At 45.0% G+C, this 21243-nt stretch overlaps 1 protein-coding gene across 2 annotated transcripts in view; it reads left to right on the top strand.

The window, feature by feature from the left end:
- STAP1 (signal transducing adaptor family member 1) overlaps positions 1 to 21243 on the top strand; it is a 63639-nt gene that overhangs the window by 27112 nt on the left and 15284 nt on the right. The window contains exons 4-7 of one of the 2 annotated variants that reach the window (XM_066574290.1): positions 1671 to 1727; positions 7622 to 7785; positions 10858 to 10992; positions 18905 to 18977. In XM_066574290.1, the coding sequence (XP_066430387.1) occupies positions 1671 to 1727; positions 7622 to 7785; positions 10858 to 10992; positions 18905 to 18977 (429 nt within the window). Of the gene's footprint in view, positions 1 to 1670; positions 1728 to 7621; positions 7786 to 10857; positions 10993 to 18895; positions 18978 to 21243 lie in introns of both variants that reach the window. The other variant, XM_066574289.1, reaches the window with a different exon arrangement.

Here is a 21243-nt window from a genome sequence, read left to right as displayed (position 1 = left end):
AAAACCAGGATAGAAATTGGATTGGGAAGGGTTAATAGGGTTGAAAAAATGTTTTAATGGCGTGACACAAACAAAAATTAAAAAAAAACCAGCGTATTCACCTGTCTTCAGCCTCACAAGACCTAGCTGAGTGGCACCTACTGCCCTGTTCCTGGTACAAACGGACACTGGAAGTCAGGTGACCACTGCGGCCAATCAGGGGCCACCGCGTTGCCTTCCGAACTCCTGATATTAGCACTCACATCCTGGGCGCCATGATGCCAGGAGTTTGGGACAGTGATTCTGTAACTTCTGGCGGCCATCCGCACTGATGGATGGAGCAGCGTGAGCCACTCAGTTGGGTCCCGGGATGCCAAAGACAGGGGAAGTCATTTGTAGTTTTTTGATTTTTCTCTCATGGCCTGCTGCTAAAAAAAATGTATTGTAAAGACACAAACTCTTTAACCCTTTCAAATCCAATTTGTAAATTTGTACCCTGGTTTTCCCAGGGGGCTTACTCTTTTTCTACTGGCTAAAGCCAGTACTGCATGAGGTGACACATTGGATAGGCTCCAACAGCAGAGAGGCTGGCAATATACAGTAAGAGAACCCCGACGGACGTCTTCCAACATCGGAGCTGTACAGCCTTAAATCATAATGTCTTCAGACGTCAGACAGTGGATTGGAAAGGGTTAAGGGAGACAAGCACCATGCATCCCGTATCTTTAAGAATTTTGGGGGGTCAATTCTTATTTAAATATACAGTTGTTTTTTGTTTTTTTTAATGGGATAGCTATATTCACCAGCTTCGTCCACTGACTTATTGAGGGATATTCGTTAGCAATCCATCTAAATTATATTGTCTTTCTAGTGAAGAACAGGGTCTCCCTAAGTCCCCTTCACACCAGCATATGCACATTTGCGTAGCCCTCACCGAAACTCTTCTGCGCACCAAACGAGGCTTTTTTGAGCGTGTATCGGTGTATTTCACTGTACATTTTGCTCCAGCAGGGCATGTTCATTTGCACCCGGCAAACAAAGACGCAGCAAGTGAAATGGCTAATTCATCTAATGAGTTACGGATCTGTTCTTTCCCAGCGGAATTCCGCAGCATATTACACATCTTCTTGTGTATTGCGCGCACATTTGTGTACCCCCCCCCCCCCCCATTAACTTCTATTGGGACCTTTGGTGCGCAAATACACTGAAAAATATAACATACTGCAATTTTCTTTTCACACGACCAAAATGTGAAGGAAAAATACGGGTATGTGAAGGAACCCACTAAAATCAATGGGTATATTCTTTGTGTATTGTGCTCACAAATTTCGTGTGTGCAAATCCACCTGAATGAAGGGTACCTAAGAAAAGTATTGCATGGTGTGGCCATATGGCTTCCACTAGTAAACACACCTCTGCAGTCTGTGATATTGGTTTGATTGGAAAATCTGCAAGTATTATATAGCAGTTCATCCCAGAAGAATTTAATATACATACATTCCTAGGCCATATGCCAAAACTTTGTGTTATTGGCACAGCAGTGGCCTCTGTTGGGAGGCTTCCTTTCCATTCTCTGCAAGCGTTGAGGATGTCAAATTTTATTAGAGGTGAACAAAATTCAAAGCGATTAAATCTAAATGTGCATGAATGAATTTGGTCTGAGTAAATATGTGTTTTGATTGATCTTGCAGACTGAAACCGCAGAAGATGCTGAGGAGTGGAAAGGTTTTATTCTGACCGTGTCTCAGGTATACAAGAAATAACGTATGACTACAGTAGTTGTTCATGGACTGTATTTACCCTTGATGTCCTCAAAACAATATAAGATATAAAGATTCTTCTCAAGTGACCATAACAAGGCTTGCACTTGCAGCATCCGAGGAGTGCACCCAAGCCTAGGAGCTTGTCATGGTGCGTCTACTGCCTCCCACCCGGAGGTCAACCTGCTAAATGTCCAAGGGACCGGGGGCAGGTTATTAAACAGGGGAACCCAATGATGGATTACCTTAGCCCTTTATGTCACATCTGACGCCACCGTTCCATCCTCTGCTGTGAATCCATTTGTTTGGCAATAAAGAGTCCACACATAGGGAGTTAACATTCTGCGCCAAGCCGGGAATGGTCGGTGAAGCTGGTTTACTTGGCACAACTTGCAAATACACGCCAGCAGGAAAACACAGTGCAAACTTCAAAGTGGTGTAACAGGGAGGATTCATGGGTGAACAGGAGAAACCAGTCCTGTTATCTATGGGTCCTGGTCCCGGCACATTCACGGGTGAACAGGAGAAACCACAGCCCTTGTTATCTGTGGGTCCTGGTCCCGGCAACACTCTCTCTTCTCTTACACTCTCTACCGGTCAACAGTCACATTTTGAAAAAGGATGCGCTGCATGGCGGCTCCTCATTCTCTCACTCTTTTAGCATGGAAGGGGTACTTTTACGTCTCCTGGATATAGCAGGCCCAGGGCAAACTGGGGACTCCTTTCGGCCTCTTCCATTCTGGGCCACACAGGCTGAAGGTGCCTGTGTGGTTCTCTTGCAGAACTAGAAAGAACACAGAACCCCTCTCGACTCTCTCCTCTCTCATGCTCCTTGCATCCACATATATATCACAAGGTTACATGACAAACAAACAGATACATTTTTCAGACAGTCAGCTCACATACCAGACAGTTAACTCTTTCAGTGCTGCAGCTATGCAATACAGAAGACCCTGACATTACATAGACAAATGCATGCATACAGTTATGGAGGGGTTCTATTGTTCTGAGTCACTACACACTAATATCATGTTGTTCTCTAGGATTTATGTCTCATAACTCCATAACGTAGATGCATATTCCATTCACCATATAGCTGCAATTCCTGGACCCCCATGGTTCAACTAAACCAAATTTGATCAGCATAGTATTCAAAATTGTCATAGTAACATAGTGTGTAAGGCTGAAAGGAAGACATTGTCTATCTAGTAATCAATAAAAAAGATCCGTGCTCATACGAAAGTGCTAGTGAATATTGAATAATCAGTACTTACTGAGGAGAGGGGCGTCCATTGGATAATAGAGGCTTCCTTTGTAGCCGTGCCAAATCGCCTAAACCAAGTTGATGGTAGAATAGACAGAATTTAATGGGAAACATACACATGTACATCAGATACAGTACAACGCATTTCGGTGTATACTCACACCTTTCTCAAGCACCATCTTGTTCAGCCTATTACCTCCTAATATTGATCTAGAGGAAGGCAAAAAAAAGAGCCCAATGAGGTAGAAGCCAATTTTCCTCATTTTAGGGGAAAAAGTCTTTCCTGACTCCAATCTGGCAATCGGAATAATTCTCGGATCACCAACCCTTCTGAAGTAGCCAGTCACTATAACATGTAATATTGTTACATCCAGAAAGGCGTCCAGGCTCCTCTTAAACTTTTCTATCGAATTCACCATCACCACGTCCTCAGGCAGAGAGTTCCATAGTCTCACTGCTCTTACAGTAAAGAACCCCCTTCTATGTTGGTGTAGAAACCAATCTGATAAACATAAAGGATGCCCCCTTGTTACAGTCAAGGTCCATGCCCTGAAGAAGGGAAAGTGCAGAAAGTTGGCAGCTAGTAAAAGCATACACAGCTTTTCACACATATGGAAGTAAATGTTTCTGGAAGATCTCAGAACTGGTATAAATTATATTGGCCGCCCATAATCCCACTAATTCCATTCAGAGAGATGAGTCAGCTCAAAATGGCTGCTTTTAGGCACCTAATAATAAAAATCAACTACGAAGCAAATATAGCAAAGACAGTGTGAATATTAACCCATTAGGGACTGCCCATATTCCTTTTTTTCACAGTGGCCACTAACAAGTCTTCCAATGCAAGCGCCTTTTTAGGACGCAAGCAGGAGCCGGGCACAACAGGAGCTCAGCTGTCCGATGACAGCTGGATTGCAGTTCTCAGGACCAGAATTGATGTAATTCTAATTGCACATGTTTAACCCCTTAGATCAGGGGCGTAACTATAGAGGGTGCAGGGGATGCAGTTGCACCTGGGCCCGAAACCTTAGGGGGCCCATAAGGCCTCTCTTCTCCATATTGGGAGCCCAGTACTATGAATAAAGCATTATAGTTGGGGGCCCTGTTACAGGTTTTGCATTGGGGCCCAGAAGCTTCAAGTTATGTCTCTGTGCAGCATGGATTAGGTATGGGTACGGGTACAAAAACAGATAGAGGGGGGGCCCCAGCTCACGTTTTGCATCAGGGCCCCTGAGCCTTTAGTTACGCCCCTGCCTTAGATGTCAATGACACCTCGACATCTAACACGCTAACAGAGGGAAGTAGTTCCTTCTGTCAGCCATCGGCCCTCTGCGACGAGATCGTGGGTTGCAGGTGGGTGGCTATGGCATCTGGAGGCCTAACAATGGCTTCAGGATCACCTTTCTACAGTGGGCTATTTCCCAGGGAAGCATGGATGACCTTATAAGTCTCCTAACACTTACTTGGTGCTCTAAGGAAAACTTTATCCTTTCTGACCCACGTCTTAGGCCTCTCACTAGCCAAGCCAGCAACTTACTGTACACTGATGAGGGGCAAAAACCCCGAAATAATCTGTCTGTACATGGTTATCTTTTCCTCCTGGGGAAGACTCTGATTTTGGCTTATATTCCCAGTCATTGTTACAAGACTAGTTAAAATGTCAGACATTGACTTGCAGGAATGTTGCCTTCCAATAGGAGGTGCTGGAGAGGCATTGCTCTATCTTCCTATTTGCATAAATTTCCCAGAGGAGTGTGCTTGGTCTTATAAGTCTCCTCCATAAGGAGAAACTTCATCCCTTCTGACAAAGTCTAACAAAGGAGCCTGTATGGCTCTGAAACTCACTGCAGTGTCCTCCTGTTTACAAAATAGTGTTATATCGCCAATCCTGTCCAGTGTAGTGCGCTGTCATCAACTCCGCAGTTGTCAGTTAAGCAATTGTCTCTCTTCGCTCCTAAATTGTGCTTTCAGTGGTTATCGGTTATTGCTTTACTTTTTTCTCCTAAATTGCCATTTCAGAGGTTGTCATTCAAGCGATTATCTCTGTCTTCTAAATTGCCCTTTGTGCAGTTGTCAGTTAAAGGGGTTGTCCCGCAAAAGCAAGTGGGGTTAAGCACTTCTGTATGGCCATATTAATGCACTTTGTAATATACATCGTGCATTAAATATGAGCCAAACAGAAGTTATTTACTTACCCCCTCCGGTGTTGGCGTCCCCGTCTCCATGGCGCCGACCGAAGCCTTCTTCTCCCTCGATTAGACGCGCTTGCACAGTCTGCTTCTTCTGTCCCACTGAAGGGGCCGCTTCGGCGTGCTCGCGCCGCACAGGTCTTCTGCGCATGTGCAGAAGACCTCTGCGGCGCGAGCATGCCAGAGCTGGACAGAAGAGGGCAGACTGCGCAAGCGCGTCTAATCCAGGGAGAAGGCGGCTTTGATCGGCGCCATGGAGACGGGGACGCCAACATCGGAGGGGGTAAGTGTATAACTTCTGTATGGCCAATATTTAATGCACGATGTATATTACAAAGTGCATTAATATGGCCATACAGAAGTGCTTACCCCCACTTGCTTTTGCGGGACAACCCCTTTAAGTGTCTGTCCCTCCCCCTAAATGGCTCTTTCAGCGGTTGTTAGTCAAGTGATTGTCGCTCTTTCCTAAATTGCCCTTTTCTTAGTTGTTGATCAAACAAGTGTTTGTCTTCCTCCTAAATTACCCTTTCAGCAGTTGTCAGTCAAGTGACTGCCTCTCTCTTCCCTCTTAAACTGCCCTTTCAGTAGTTATTGGTCAAGTGATTGTCACTTCTTCCTAAATTGCCCTTTCAGTAGTTGTTGGTTCAGTGATTGTCTCTCTTCATCCTAAATTGCCAAGTTGACAGTCGAGTGATTGCTTGTAGCATTATCTAAAATATCAGAACGGCTCAACAGTTTTGAAATGCAAATAAGCGGCAAAGCTTATATACAATAGATTGACCTTCAATTGCTCATAATGCTTTGAGCAAATGTTCAACTGGCAACCACACCATGGTTTTGGAAATACAAATTCATGTTACGGCTACTTTTCAATAAGCTATAGGCAATTGCTTGACTGCTAACTGCTCAACATTTTGGAAATAAATATATGCTACAGCTACTTTTATGTCAAATAATGTCATAGGCAATTGCTTGACTAGCAACTGCTCCGCTGCTTGAAAATTAGATTTGCTTTGCCAAGGATTGAAATCTGTCAGAGCACTTCCTTATGGCTTTGCTGGGAGAACGTTCCATTTTCATAGTCATGTAATTTGGACCGGATGAAAGAGTTTTAGGCATAAATCCCGAGGGAGTCTGAGTAGGGGTTACACTGATCTATATCCAGGTAGCACAGACCATATGAAGACTGCAGCTGTCATCACTATCACAATATACCATAGTGGAATCAAGTGTGGAGCAGGGTGAGCCTGTGTGAAACCACCCTAAGGGCTCTTTCACATGGGCGCTGTGATCTGGGGCCGCCCGCATCGCTGCCTGAAATTTACATGAACAAGAGGCAGTCGCAACTGCATCTCCTGTTTTCTCACCCATTCAGATGGCCGGGGTGCGGTGTATATATGCTGCAGCCCGGAATACCGTTGTCTGCTCTGCTAAATTCCCCCTCCCTTCTCCGCCCCTTTCCAGCTGCCGGAAAAGGGAGGAGCTTAGCAGAACTAGTGCTGTTAAACTCCCTCCCCCTCTCCGCCCACTGCTGGCTAGGAAAGGGGATGGTGAGGGAGCTCCTCCCCTTTGCTGACGGCTCCCATAGGAGTCTACGGGAACGGCCTGCGTATTAAGGCAAAAGATAGGACAAGTCCTATCTTTTACGGGCGGCCAATGTTACGCACCGGAAAATCACCCATCTGAACAAATGCATTTTAATCCAATGCATTCAGACGGTCGCAATTTTATCGTGGCAAAATAGCCACAGTAAAACACTCGTGTGCAACTAGCCTAATGCTCATCTACACTATGCTGATATATATTTTTCAGCACTACGATGTAAAATTCTGGAACGTAGTGGTTTTTCTTACCTAAGTTTCCTTGCCTAGGCAAGATTTGGCAGAATATTGGTTACTTGGTCAAACCTTCCTTTTCGAGTATACGCACAATATGCTAAGTGTTCCGCACCATTTATATTGTGACTATTTTGATACAGTATATTATAATTAGAGATGAGCGAGCATACTCTCTAAGGACAATTACTCAATCGAGCATTGTCCTTAGCGAGTACCTGCCCGCTCGGAAGAAAAGGTTCGGCTGCCGGCACGGGGTGAGAGGTGAGTTGCGGCAGTGAGCAGGGGAAAGCGGGGAGGGGGGGGGGAGGGGGAGAGCGAGATCTCCCCGCTCTCTCCCGCCGCTCCCCGCCCGAATCTTTTCTTCCGAGCAGGCAGGTACTCACTAAGGACAATGCTCGCTCGAGTAATTGTCCTTAGCGAGTATGCTCGCTCATCTCTAATTATAATCTAGTATTGCAGTGTTACATCCCCCCCTCCCTAAATCCAGAATGCAAGTCATTTTCTACATAGTTCATTGTAGCACTACTTTTATTCACATGCATGTGTTTTTCTACCAAAATGAGCTCTCTGTATATATATTTTTTCCTGCAGCTATCTGTTCCAACTTCTTTAACTTTGTTACCTGGGCAAATAATTCGGCTAAAAGAGGTCTTGGAAAATGAATCCTCAAGGAGAGCATCAGAATCTTTCGAAGAGACAATTCCTTCTCCTTGCACACCTTCTCCAGTTCTTCCTTCAACATATGAAGACGTAATGTAAGTTTATTGAAAACATACTCAAAAGTAAAAAAAAAACATATTAAAGAGGTGTTTCTGTTCCAGATATTTATGGCATATCCACATGATATGTCTGATGCAGATCCCACCTCTGGGATTCAGTACTACCTCTAAAACTGGGGTTTACCGTCCCTGTTTTAGGTAACTGGAATTATGAATATAGCGGAACTGGCTGTTCTATGCTGTATCTGTAACTGTCATAAAAGTGAATGGAAGTTACAGAAACAGTGTAGCACAAAGATATATGCTGCTCACACATCTCAAAAGTTATTGAAACCGCATCGCTGCAATGATCACATGCTTTCTGTAGTGATATCACCACGAAGGCAGAACTGATTGGCCAAAAGTCAGGCATGACACATATTAGTGATGATCACTGATGAAGCCCAGCAAACCAGTACAGACAGTGGATTGCAAAACCATCAGCAGAGCTTATGAGAGTATGTGCCAATATGTTAATTTTTAGTGATTTTGTAAGATATAATCAAGATTTAGGAAAATCCTTTTTAAATGAGTTCACTTGTAGCTTTCAAAATTAGCAAATTCTAAATCAATCCTAAAAGTTGTTTGCAAAATTTCTGATTTTGTGGGATATAACTGCAGGACTTGAGACCTCACTTAGATATATTAAAATTAAAAAAAGAATCAAGGTAAGTCCTCACATAACAGTCGCTGCGTGGCTTAGATGAGACCAATGATTCCAAAAGTGTTAACAGTTGGCTGTTCGGTAATGGTCGTGTAGTTAAAGGCTTTGATCCATATTGCGGCAATCAGTATGTGAGACCCTATACATACAGATTGCACTTGGCTTTAAAAAAAAACAAAACAAAAAAAAAAACATGGGCAAAGAAAGAGAACACTTTTTTTCTAAAGGTCAGCAATTTAAAAAGGGACTCTTTATTCATGTTTTCGGATCCCTTCTGGGACTTGGTCTCTTGGTTCCATCTGGATCACCAAAAAACGGGATCTAGATAGAGCTCTGGATGGAGCCAAGGGCTGTTTGAGCAAGTTTCCATTTGTTTCTAGTAATCGACTATGCTATTCTGTCCGGCACAAATGCCAGGAACACATGGAGACCTTATTAGTCTTTGTTTGAGTAATGGACGCTTAAGATTCTGTCTGGATACTGTTTTTCGGGGATCCAGGTGGAGTGAATTGAGCCAAAATCAATCTATGAACAAAGCCTTAGGACTAGAGATGAGCGAGCGTACTCGGAAAAGCACTACTCGCTCGAGTAATTTGCTTTATCTGAGTATCGCTGTGCTCGTCCCTGAAGATTCGGGTGCCGCTGCGGCTGACAGGTGAGTCGCAGCGGGGAGCAGGGGAGAGCGAGCGGGAGAGAGGGAGAGAAAGATCTCCCCTCCCTTCCTCCCCGCTCTCCCCTGCAGCTCCCCGCTCCGTGCCGGCACCCGAATCTTCAGGGACGAGCACAGCGATACTCGGATAAAGCAAATTACTCGAGCGAGTAGTGCTTTTCCGAGTACGCTCGCTCATCCCTACTTAGGACCCTTTAACATGGCCCATTCCTCTTACATATTCGCTGGGTCATGGGAATCTGAACAATGATCGCACTGCGTAAATCGTCGCATCGACTGAATAATAAACAGTAATTCATTCATTGTTCAGTTTGTGCAGGCCTAAAAATCTAATGACTTTCAGCCTATGTAAACAGACTGTCATTCATCTATAAAGGACGGCCTGTTTACTGTGAATGGAGATGGGCAGGCGGGAGATTGTTCTGGGCCGCCCACCCCCATTCACTGAGTAATCATCGCTTCTGTGTTAACTCTCAAGTTAAACTTTGCTACATCTACACATAAAACAATATTAGGGAAAGCCTTAGGGCTCATGTCCACGGGCAAAATAAGAATTAAAATCCGCAGCGGATTTTAACTCTTCTCCCGCCCGCGGATCCGTGCCCCATAGGGATGCATTGACCACCCGCGGGTAGATAAATACCCGCGGATGGTCAATAAAAGTGATTTTAAAAAAAATGGAGCATGGAAAAATCTGGACCATGCTCCATTTTCATGCGGGTCTCCCGCGGGGACGGCTCCCGCGGGCTTCTATTGAAGCCTATGGAAGTCGTCCGGATCCGCGGGAGACAAAAATCATATTTTACTCACACGCTCCGGTTCTTCTCTTCGGCGCGGAGCCATCTTCTCTCAGTCGCGGCCGGATCATTTTGCTTCGGCCCGGCGCATGCGCGGGGCACGTCACCGACGTCATCATGCACATCTGCCGAGCCGAAGAAAGAAGATCCGGCCGCGACGAGAGAAGATGACGCCGCCGCGAAGAGAAGAAACGGAGCGGATGGGAGGTGAGTTAATTCTTATTTATTCTCCTTTTCAGCGCTCATGTCCGCGGGGCAGGAGGGACCCATTCTCCATGGAGAATCTGCAGCGGATCTGATTTTCCCCGTGGACATGAGCTTTTAAAAGCTGTCTACAATGTTTTCTTCTGCGTGAAAACACAGGAGCGATTATCGCTAGGACGGTTATTGGATGCTGAAGCGCCTGACAGCCTTACAACGTAAAAAGACCTTTAGACTTCGGTCATTCCTACAGTGAACTCAATTAGTAACTCTCAAGATGTAATTGTTCTCAGTAAGAGAAACCAAGTAATCTTGTAGATATGAGACCTATTAATGCATAACAAAAATACATGATGTTACAGCAAGCTTTCAGACCTCGCAGGGTCCTTCCTCAGGCAAGAATTACCTAATAATAATAATTACCAGTTACCAAACCCTTTGTTACGTTTTCGCTGTCAAGAGGAATGGCATTCCTTATCCATATCAGCCTTTTTGATTTGTCTTTCATTGATGGGAATGTTCATAATGAGCATACAACAGAATGACCTAGCTGTATGTTTAGCATTAGTTGGGTCCATAGACCTTTTTATAACAAATCCGTGAACATTTTTTTTGTTTTTTGCTAGATTTCTTCTCCGGTAAGAATCCTATAATATACCATACTACATCACTATGGTCAAAAGTCTTTATACTTATTGGTTTCATTAAACTTTAGTAACTTGTTTCATTCTTTAAAGGTGCTTTTACAATGTAACTCGCCAACAAGCTTCGGAGATGCTCATAAAGGATGAAAATTTCGGCAATTTGATTCTCAGGCCTGGTGCAGACTGCAAAAACTATGCTGTAACAATCCGCGAGCCCGTGGAGAACAGGTAACTTCATATAACATGTAGTTTCAAGTTGCCTGAAAGACTGAAAAATGACATTTAAACCCAACGACAAGTGAACGAATAACGACTATTATTATGCAGGATGAAACTTGGTAATAAACGAGAAGAGAATTAATACTGCACGATGGCTTCGTGTTTACAAGTAGCAATCAGCGCTCACTTTTGCCCATTTGAAAGAATTTTAAACGATCATTGCGTGTAAATGAGCCTTAACCCTTTCCAATCCAATTTGTATCCTGGTTTTCCTAGGGGGCTTACTCTTTTTCTGTCTTTATACGACGGCGCTATCTGCTGGCTAAAGCCAGTACTGCATGAGGTAACACGTTGGATAGGCTCCGACAACAGAGAGGCTGGCAATATACAGTAAGAGAACCTCGACGGACGTCTTCCAACATCGGAGCTGTACAGCCTTAAATCATAATGTCTTTAGAGGTCAGACAGAGGATTGGAAAGGGTTAACTCTTTATCTCTATCTTGTTCAACTAATGACAGAAGCTTTCAGAATGAGGGCGTACTCCTATAAACAGCAGTGGTTGAATAATTTCATAAACCCATCTGAACGCCTCCAATTGTGTTTACTACCGCAAAACTTTTCTCCTTAGCTGCCCAGACAAGAGAATGAGGAAGGTTTAGCTCAAATATGTGTCCTGTGTTTGACATACAATGAGAGGTTTACCCTTTCAATTTCTTAACAATGGGTTTCATTGTGTTAAGATAACAATAGGTATTTAATGGCTTAAGATAATTTGTGTCCAGCATTATCAGTCAAGTTATATAAGTCTTTGCAGATCCTTACTTTGCCGATGCTTTGCCATTTCTCTCTACTTCAATGCTGTACTCAGGGTTATATTTACCCCCAGGCACTGGTGGCTCCATTCCGGGGCGGCGCCAGGCCAGCTAAAAAATTATTTTTTTTTATACCCTTCATTTTAACCCCCTCACTGCTGGACTTCCTAGCAAAACTACCAGAGAGGGGGCTCTTCACTCGCAGCCACACTCTTTGTTGTTTGGTACAGCAGATACAGACGACCTGTTGATAATCTGGCGGGCCACCTATCTGCCGTGCTGGACTTGGTCTCCCGCGTGAACGACAATGGCACAAATCTTCATTTTACCTTTAACATGTCTAAGGAGAATATGCCATTCCTGGATTTGCTATTGGTGTACGACGTGGGAGATTTTTTTTTTCTCTCTTTCACATGTTAGAAGCAGCCATCTGGCTTATGTTGTAACACATCTATCAGTTAGAGATTTTGTATGAGCTAGAATACTATGCAGCAGTGATCTGGTTAATATACAGGAGTGTCAGTACATATCTGAGGTCACTCCCGAACCCTAATTCAATGAGGTCAAACGGTGGCATCCAATAGGTATTCAGGAGCAGCAGTACAAAGGGTTAATAGGCCTCATATCTGCAGCGTCCCAACATTTTGCCACAAGACATGCAGGGAATCTAGAGTCTTTTTGGGTCATTGGTGTTGTGAGGGATTAGCGTTTAGGATCGGTAGCAACCTGGGCATAAGCAGTCAGAGACAGTGACACATAGGATAAAGTCTTTAGTCCAGGCTTTGCCTGGGTTTATTTCCAAGCAAACAAAAGCAAAATACAGGCCTTAACATCAGGCAAACATAACGTAAATCCTGCTCGTCCGAGCACTTACTAAACATGTAGCGTCCCTGTCTACGTACTGGTAAACAAATGGCTCCTGCACACAGCCAGCCAGGACTCTCAGACCTGCAAAGGTCTCAGCTCTCCCCCTGGCCCTGTAGGCCCAGGCTTTATAAGGCCTGGTACCAGCCCCACCTGGTACGTGGGAGTGACCATCCCACCCTTCACTTTGGTCACTCCAGGAAAAGCCGGCCCGGATTATGTGGCTTGGAGCCACTTACATACTACAACGTGTTAGTGGCTTAATGCTACTAACACTATACTGCCGGCTTCCTCCACCGAGCCCAGGCTGCTCGGTGGCATGCATCTGCCCAAGCGCTCCCCAAGGCAGCATAGGAGAGCATCCTAGGCGACACATACCTGCCCTCCAGCACCTTGCCGGTCACCGTCTCAGTGTTTAAAGGGTTAATAATAGGCCTCATTGGGTTGACTAGGAAACCAAGTTACACAACAGAGGCTTTGTTGGATTATAGGACTCAATGTAAATTTATTGACTCTTTAATGGAAGCATCACTATGACTTGCTGTTATGTATAGGTTAGCTATAGCTAATTGACGAACAGATTACTTGTCACTTAATTATCAATCATACATAAGGATGTGGCATATGCTTTTAAACGTATGCTTGCAAGGAGGAAACTACGTGAGTAAGAGCCCGGAATGCGCGGCTTGAAACAGGTCAACGTGTTCCTCTCTAGTTTTATCATCCATTTCTACATGATGTTTTTAAACAATCTTTTGAATGGAGCTCAAGTTTTTTTAATTTCCCGAGTGCTGGAAGAATCTTTGTGGATGCCAATTGTTCCATGGTTGGAGCGTGTTTTTTTTTTTTTTTTTTTTCCCCCTTCTTGAACAACTTTCATTGTGATCAGAGGATCATGTATGTCCTGTGTGGGTGAGCTAGTTATTTTGTGGGAGACTTAGTATCTAAGGGCTATTTCAGACGACCGTATATCGGCTCGGTTTTCACGCTGAGCCGATATACGGTGTCCTTGTCTGCAGGGGGAGGAGGATGAAAGAGCCTGGAGCAGGAACTGAGCTCCCGCCCCCTCTCCACTATTTGCAATAGGAGGGGGTGAGACGGGCGGAGCTAGGTATCAGCACTTAGCTCCGCCCCCGTCCCAACCCTCCCATTGCAAATAGTGGGAAGGGGTGGGAGCTCGGTTCCTGCTTCTGGCTCTTCCATCCTCCCCCCCCCCCCCCCCCTTGCAGACAAGGACACCGTATATCGGCTCGGCATGAAAACCGAGCCGATATACAGTCGTCTAAGTATGCCTGAGGGTGCGTTCACACGAGCGCATAAACGGCGCGTTTTTGCGCCCAATCGTATATACGTGACCATCTGAGGCGTTGGTTTGCAATGTATTCGTTCACACGGGCGATTTTACGGCACGTAAAAACGGCAACCCGAAAAAAAAAACGGAACACATGCGACCGAAATACGCGCCAACGCATATTCAATGGCCAAAAAGATAGTTTGCAAAGTAGGAACAAACGATAATACGCTTTCTAGCTCTGGTCATGATCGACGAAAAACGTTCTTTCCGGCGATTATACGCTGCGCACGTGCGAACGTAAATACGCCTACGCTCGTGTGAATGCACCCTTAAGGCAAGTGAAAAATAGAGGGTCTTCCCAACGTGTGCTGGTGAAAAAAATCTAGTTCATATTTATTCAAAAACACATGACGGTGCACAGACAGTTTAAAAACATTGCAAATAAGCGACCAGCTTAAAGTCCCATGTAGGCGATGCGTTTCAGCTAAAAATAGCCTTTATCCAAGCTCATGGAACAGCAAACAAACAGGGTTTAAAAAGCAGCTAAAACACTAGCATGATACAAACGTCACTTCCTTCCTCCAAATTAGCAAGAGGAACGCCCTGCAGCTGACATCAGAGAGACACACAGTTTGACTGAATTTGCAGATCATACGTTCAATACTACTGACACCTAGTGGTGAGTATTCCTCCATCCAATGCGAGGCAGTTTGGATTCTGGAAATGGACACTCAGTTTCCCCATTCACTGTGAACAGGCAGTTGTTCAAAAATGAGCGACTGCCTGTTTATGCTGAGCAAGAAGTTGCTCTGTAGTCACTTCATTTTAGCTCACTGAAACAAAGTGACTAGCGACTAATGAGCGATTTCTCTCACTACCCTGTGGGGTCCCGTTTTTACACAAGACCACAGTTGGTCGAAATTGCGATTGATTTATTTTTATTTTTTGGCCAACAGTCCGCCCGTGTAAAAGTACCTTTACAGAATGGTGGTGATTTTTGTATTCTTGTAGTGTGTTTTATTTTTTTTTTCATTCAGAGACAGTGTGGTGGCATTATTTAGTCAATGTATATGTCCAGTCACAGAATGGCGGTATTATTTAATCACAATATGGCAGTGTTAGCGGTCAAGGTATGGTGGTGTTACGCAATTACGATATGTGGTGTCATCCAGTCAACACTCATCCAGGGAGTGTTATTCAGTCCCAGCCTTTAACCCCTTAAGGACTGATCCTTTTTTCACTTTTGTTTTTTTTTCCTCGCCACTTTCAAAAAACATAGCTTTTTTATTTAGCCACCAAAATAACTGTCTAAGGGCTTATTTAGACGACTGTATATTGGCTCGGTTTTCATGCCGAGCCGATATACAGTGTCCTTGTCTCCATGGGGCGCGGAGGATTAAAGAGCCAGGAGCAGGAACACCCCCATAGCTCCCCCTCCTATTGCAAATGGTGGAAAGGGGGAGAGAGCTCAGTTCCTGCTCCTGGCTCTTCCATCCTCCTCCCCCTGCAGACAAGGACACCGTATATCGGCTCGGTGTGAAAACCGAGCCGATATATGGTCGTCTGAAATAGCCCTAAGGGCTTGTTGTTTTTTGTGAGACAAGTTGTATTTTTCACTGGTACTATGTAATGTACCATATAATGTACTAAAAAAAGTTAAGAGGTTTCTAAGTAGGGTGAAAGTGAAAATAAAAACACAATTCAGCCATCTTTGGGGCTTGTCTTGTTTTTATTGTGTACGTACTGTAGTAAAAAAATGACACGCTAACTTTATTCTGTGGGTCAGTAAAATGACAATACAAATCTTATATAATATTTTGCTCTACTAATTTTAAAAAACTAAATATTTTTTTAAAAAAATGAAATCCTCTCTTGTCACCATCTGCTGATCAGCATAAATGTATTATTTTTCGGTTGACATAGTTGTGCGAGGGCTCATTTTTTTGCAGGACGTCCTGTAGTTTCTACTGGAACCATTGTGGAGGACATACAACTTTTTAATTGTTTTCTATTACATTTTTTTTCTTGGAGATGGGTGAGAAAAACAACACAATTCTGGTGTTTTTTTTTTTTTTTTTTCCTGATGGCGTCCAACGAGTGGGACAAATAATGCATTACTTTGGTAGATTGGACTCTTACAGATGCAGATTTATTTATGTGTTTTTTTTATTATAAATGTGGAAAAAGTTTATTTTTCAACTTTTAGTTCCTTTTTATTTTTTTTCTAATATAATTTATAAAAGTTTTATTTTGCTTCTCTTTACTCCCACAGGGGATTAAATAACTCATGCAGTATAATAGAATACCAGAATATTACAAAAAACACTACTCTCCTGTTATCTACCTTGATGGTCTTGCGCTGACACCCCAATGGTGTGCTGCTGGTCGCTGTTTACAAGTGGCCAGCAATGACATTTCATACTGCTAGTGACTGCCACAGTCTATCAGTAACCTCAGAGGTCATGGGCCATACTTCTGGCATCATGGCTTTTATTGCTGAGCAGTGATGCTACCGGTAATAGCACGGTACATGACTACTGTGGTCACTGATTAGCTGCAGCAGTCAGGTCTGGTGAGGCTCTCCAGAAGGTCAGTGCTCCATCGTCAGAGCAGAGAACTGGTGAGTAGTGTTTCTTTTTATGCTTTAGCACATATGCAGGCGCTTTTAGCTTTTTAAAATCTCAAGTAGCCCCTTTAATAATGCTTTATTGTAAAAAGAACAAACAAAAAAAAAACTACAACTATTATAAAACTGTCCTGTGATCTATCCTGTACAGTGAATACTATAAAAAAAATGCCAAAATATTACTCTGACTGATGCGTGGTCAGCGCTTCATTTCGATGGAAGTGGCAGAAATGCCCAAACAGGCGCCGTTCAAGTATCTTGGCAGTCCCATTAAAAGTGAATGGAGCGCTGACCGCGCATGCTTGGCCAGTGCATCATTCAGAGGGACCTTACTGCTGGAGAAGAAGTGACCCCCTCAGTGATAGGAGAATGGGACATGGGAGTCTTGTTCTCAAGATCGGTGGGGGGTCTCAGCAGTGTGACACTCGCCGATCAGCAAGTTCTCCCCTATCCACTTCTCAAAAGAATTAGAGAAATCAAGTTGACTCTCTCAGGTCTGTCGCACGTGCTCAGTGTGAACTTGCTGTTATCTGTGAAGAAAACGGGACCCTAATGGCGGATCTGCCAATTCTGATGTTCTCTGGTGAATGCCAATCAAGCTCCACAGTGCTGGGCTGTGAGCACAGGTCCCACTACAGGAAATCAGGCTTTAATACCACCCTCATGGAGTCCTTCTCTGACAGTTTGGTCAGAAGCATGCAGACCAGTAGTGCAGTGGAGGTGATTTTTGTCGGCCTCTGGCAGTGCTCCTCCTGTCCCTCATTGGAGCAGATATAGGCCTGATGCTGGGTTGATGCCTTTCTACAGCTCTGTCAGCTTTCCTTGTTTAACGGCCCGTGTCCTCGTATCTGCTGGGAGACGCAGCAAACCTTCTTGCAATGGCATGTATGGATGTGCTATCCTGGAGGAGCAGGACTACCTGTGCAACCTGATTGGGCCGCAGGTACCTTCTCGTGCTATTAGTAGTAACAAGGACACTACTAGAATCAGCCAGGAAGGATAGCGAGAGAGTAATCATCTGTGGCCACCACCTTTTTGGGGGTTGTCCTGCTGTTGTCTCTCTCCGGTGCGCCTGTTGTCGCTTTCATTTGAACCCAAGAAGGTGAAATTGATTCACAATCGCTTATTCTTGTTAACTGGACAGACTGATATCCCTGAAGTCTAAGTAACTTGGAGTTATACTGTGATGCTTAAAGGGGTTTCCAGGGAGAATACTATTGATGACCTATCCTCAGGATAGGTTATCAATAGTTGATCGGCTGGGGTCCATCGCTCAGGACCCCGACTGCTGAGCTGATTATGCGCCCCCTGACAGCGCCGCAATTACAAAATGAACTTAAAGGGGTTGTCCTGCGAAAGCAAGTGGGGGTATACACTTCTGTATGGCCATATTAATGCACTTTGTAATGTACATTGTGCATTAATTATGAGCCATACAGAAGTTATTCACTTACCTGTTCCGTTGCTAGCGTCCTCGTCTCCATGGTGCCGTCTAATTTTAGCGTCTAATCGCCCGATTAGACGCGCTTGCGCAGTCCGGTCTTCTCCCTGGTGAATGGGGCCGCTCGTGCCGGAGAGCTGGTCCTCGTAGCTCCGCCCCGTCACGTGTGCCGATTCCAGCCAATCAGGAGGCTGGAATCGGCAATGGACCGCACAGAGCCCACGGTGCACCATGGGAGAAGACCCGCGGTGCATCGTGGGTGAAGATCCCGGCGGCCATCTTGCTAAGGTAAGGAAGAAGTCGCCGCAGCGCGGGGATTCGGGTAAGTACTAAATAGTTTGTTTTTTTTTAACACATGCATTGGGTTTGTCTCGCGCCGAATGGGGGGCCTATTGAATAAAAAAAAAACTTGTTTCGGCGCGGGACAACCCCTTTAAAGGGAGTCTTATCTGCAGTTACAAGCGCCGGCCACTTCACAGAAGTCGGAGCAGAGACTTTCTGTAATTGAGGCGCTGTCAGCAAGCGCACACTCAGCTGATTGGTCAGGGTCCCGAGCGACGGACCCCGGCCGATCAACTATTGATGACTTATCCTGAGGATAGGTCATCAATAGTATTCTCCTTGGAAAACCCCTTTAAGTGTTACATTCATTTTTCTTCTGGCAGACTGACCTATAGTGCACAATATACTTGAGCAGTATGTGAAGGGGCATGCAGCAATGTCAGCTGTAGTAATAGAAATGTCATGGTCAGTCCCTGATTTCACGAGGACTAAAATGTTGTGTCATAAACGATATTAATACATTTTTGTAATAGATATATTATAAATGTTGTTCATTTTATTTATTTTTTTTATCAATTAATTTGAATTGTAGTTCTTGCAGCAGCAGACCTCAGGTTAAACATTACAAGGTCCTGAAAACGGCCCGTGGCTTCACCATCGAGTTAGACAGACCTGTAAGTTTTTGTATTATTACAGCTTTTGCCGAATCCAGCGTCAGCAGTTTATTTTATATGTATCTGTTATGTGTAAAACAGCACATTTAGGCCTCATGTCCACGGGGAAAATCAGGCCCGCTACGGATTCTACATGGAGAATCTGCAGCGGGTCCCTCCTGCCCCGCGGACATGAGCACTGAAAATAGGAATTTAAAAGAATTTACCCATCCGTAGCGGGCGGGGAAAGTCTTCTCTTCCTCATGGCCGGATCTTCTTTTTCGGCCGGCGGATGAACTCGTCACGGCTGCGTCACGTCGCCGACGTGCCGCGCGCATGCGCTGGGCACATCCGCCGAGCTGAAGCAAGAAAGATCCGGCCGTGAGGAAGAGAAGACCTTCCCGGTCCGCTCCGGATGGGTAAATTCTTTTAAATTCCTATTTTAGGTCTCCCGCGGATCTGGACGGCTTCAATAGAAGCCCGCGGGAGCCGTCCCCGCGGGAGACCCGCACGAAAATGGAGCATGGTCCAGATTTTTTCATGCTCCATTTTTTTTAAAATCCCTTTTATTGACCATCCGCGGGTATTTATCTACCCGCAGGTGGTCAATGCATCCCTATGGGGTGCGGATCCGCGGGCAGGAGAAGAGTAAGGCCTCCTTCCCACGAGCGTGACGGGCTCCGCCGCGTAATATTACGCAGTGAAGCCCGTCACGGCGCCCCCCAGAGCCCCTATACTTACCTGCGGGAGATAGCGTGAAAACGCTTCCCCGCCCACCGCCGTCGCGTCGTGTGACACGCCCACCGCGTCACGTGACGCGGCCGGCAGTGTCACGTGACGCGCTGGCCGCGTCAAATGACGCTGCGGCGGTAGGTGGGGAAGCGTTTTTTCACGCTATCTCCCGCTGGTTACAGCGGGAGATAGCGTGAACGGACGGCTTCCATTGACTGCAATGGAAGCCATCAGCGCGTACAGCCCGTCCTCACCCGCAGCAAATAGAGCATGCTGCGGGTGAGGACGGGAGAAATCGCGGTGCGTAATTCCGTGGTGGAATTACGCATCGTGAGCATTGTGCTATTAGGTTCAATAGAACCTAATAGCAGGGGGCCACGCAGCGGATTTTTGCCGCGAATTTACGCGGCGTAAATCCGTTCGTGGGAAGGAGGCCTTAAAATCTGCTGCGGATTTTAATTCTTATTTTGCCCGTGGACATGAGCCCTTAGTTCCAAAACAGTGGGAATATAATTACTTATATAATTAGTATTCACCAGACACTAAATTTGCCCGTCACAGTATGAAAATCAGCTGCAATGTATGTCCATTCCAGTGGTCTGAAGTAAGTTCACTGCTTATTTCTGATCTGTGGGTATGTCATTATCTGTTATATTACTTTCTGGTATATGAAACGCAAATTCAGTTTTCGCCTGATTTGAGTGAAATTTTTCATAGGCGTTCTTCAGCACTAGGCGACGAATACTTGCGTAATTAACCCCTTAACGCCACAGGGCGTAACTTTACGTCCTGGCAGAATGGTACTTAGCGCAATAGGACGTACAGTTACGCCCTGAGGATAACGCAAGATCATAAGAGATCCTGCGCTATCCAGCAGCGGGAGACTCCTGTCACTGATAGCCGGCCTCCCCATGCAACAGCGGGGGTGCATCGTGCAGCGACCCCCGCTATTGATCCCTTACACGTTGTTATCTATGTAGATCGCGGCATGTAAAGGGCTCACCGAGGGAGCACGCTTCCTCTGTGACGTCATCGGACTCTCGCGATGTAATGCCAGATACAAGCTTCCTGCATTGCCGGTGCCAACGATCGCTATAACAACCGATAAGGCATTAAGGATAGAAGTCCTGCAATGCTTTATAATAGTGATCATAGGTGCTATTGTGCAAGTCCCCCACAGAGAGATAAACCGTGTAAAAAAAAACAAACAAAAAAAAAAAACACCTAAGATCATAACAGTGTCAAAATAAAAACAAAATGTAAAAAAAAACAACAACTTTTTCCACCATGTAGTATAAAACTTCCACATATTTGGTAGCGTCATATCCGTAACGACTCAGATCGATGTCTGGCTGGCCCCATCTAAGACATAATGCCTGAAAAATCTCGGCGGTGAAGCTCTCACTCTCCCAGATCTACTGACTAACTGCTGAGAAAATCAGCAACCCAATTTTCCACTCCCGGAATGAAGATCGCCGACAAGGCCTGAAGATGGTTCTCAACCCAAAATAGGACGTTCTCCACCTCTGCCATAATCTGCCTGCTGTGGGTTCTT

Source organism: Eleutherodactylus coqui, chromosome 7 (genome assembly GCF_035609145.1).
Source record: "Eleutherodactylus coqui strain aEleCoq1 chromosome 7, aEleCoq1.hap1, whole genome shotgun sequence".
In the NCBI taxonomy this organism is placed as follows: Eukaryota; Metazoa; Chordata; class Amphibia; order Anura; family Eleutherodactylidae; genus Eleutherodactylus; species Eleutherodactylus coqui.
This window is presented reverse-complemented; position numbering and strand designations above follow the sequence as displayed.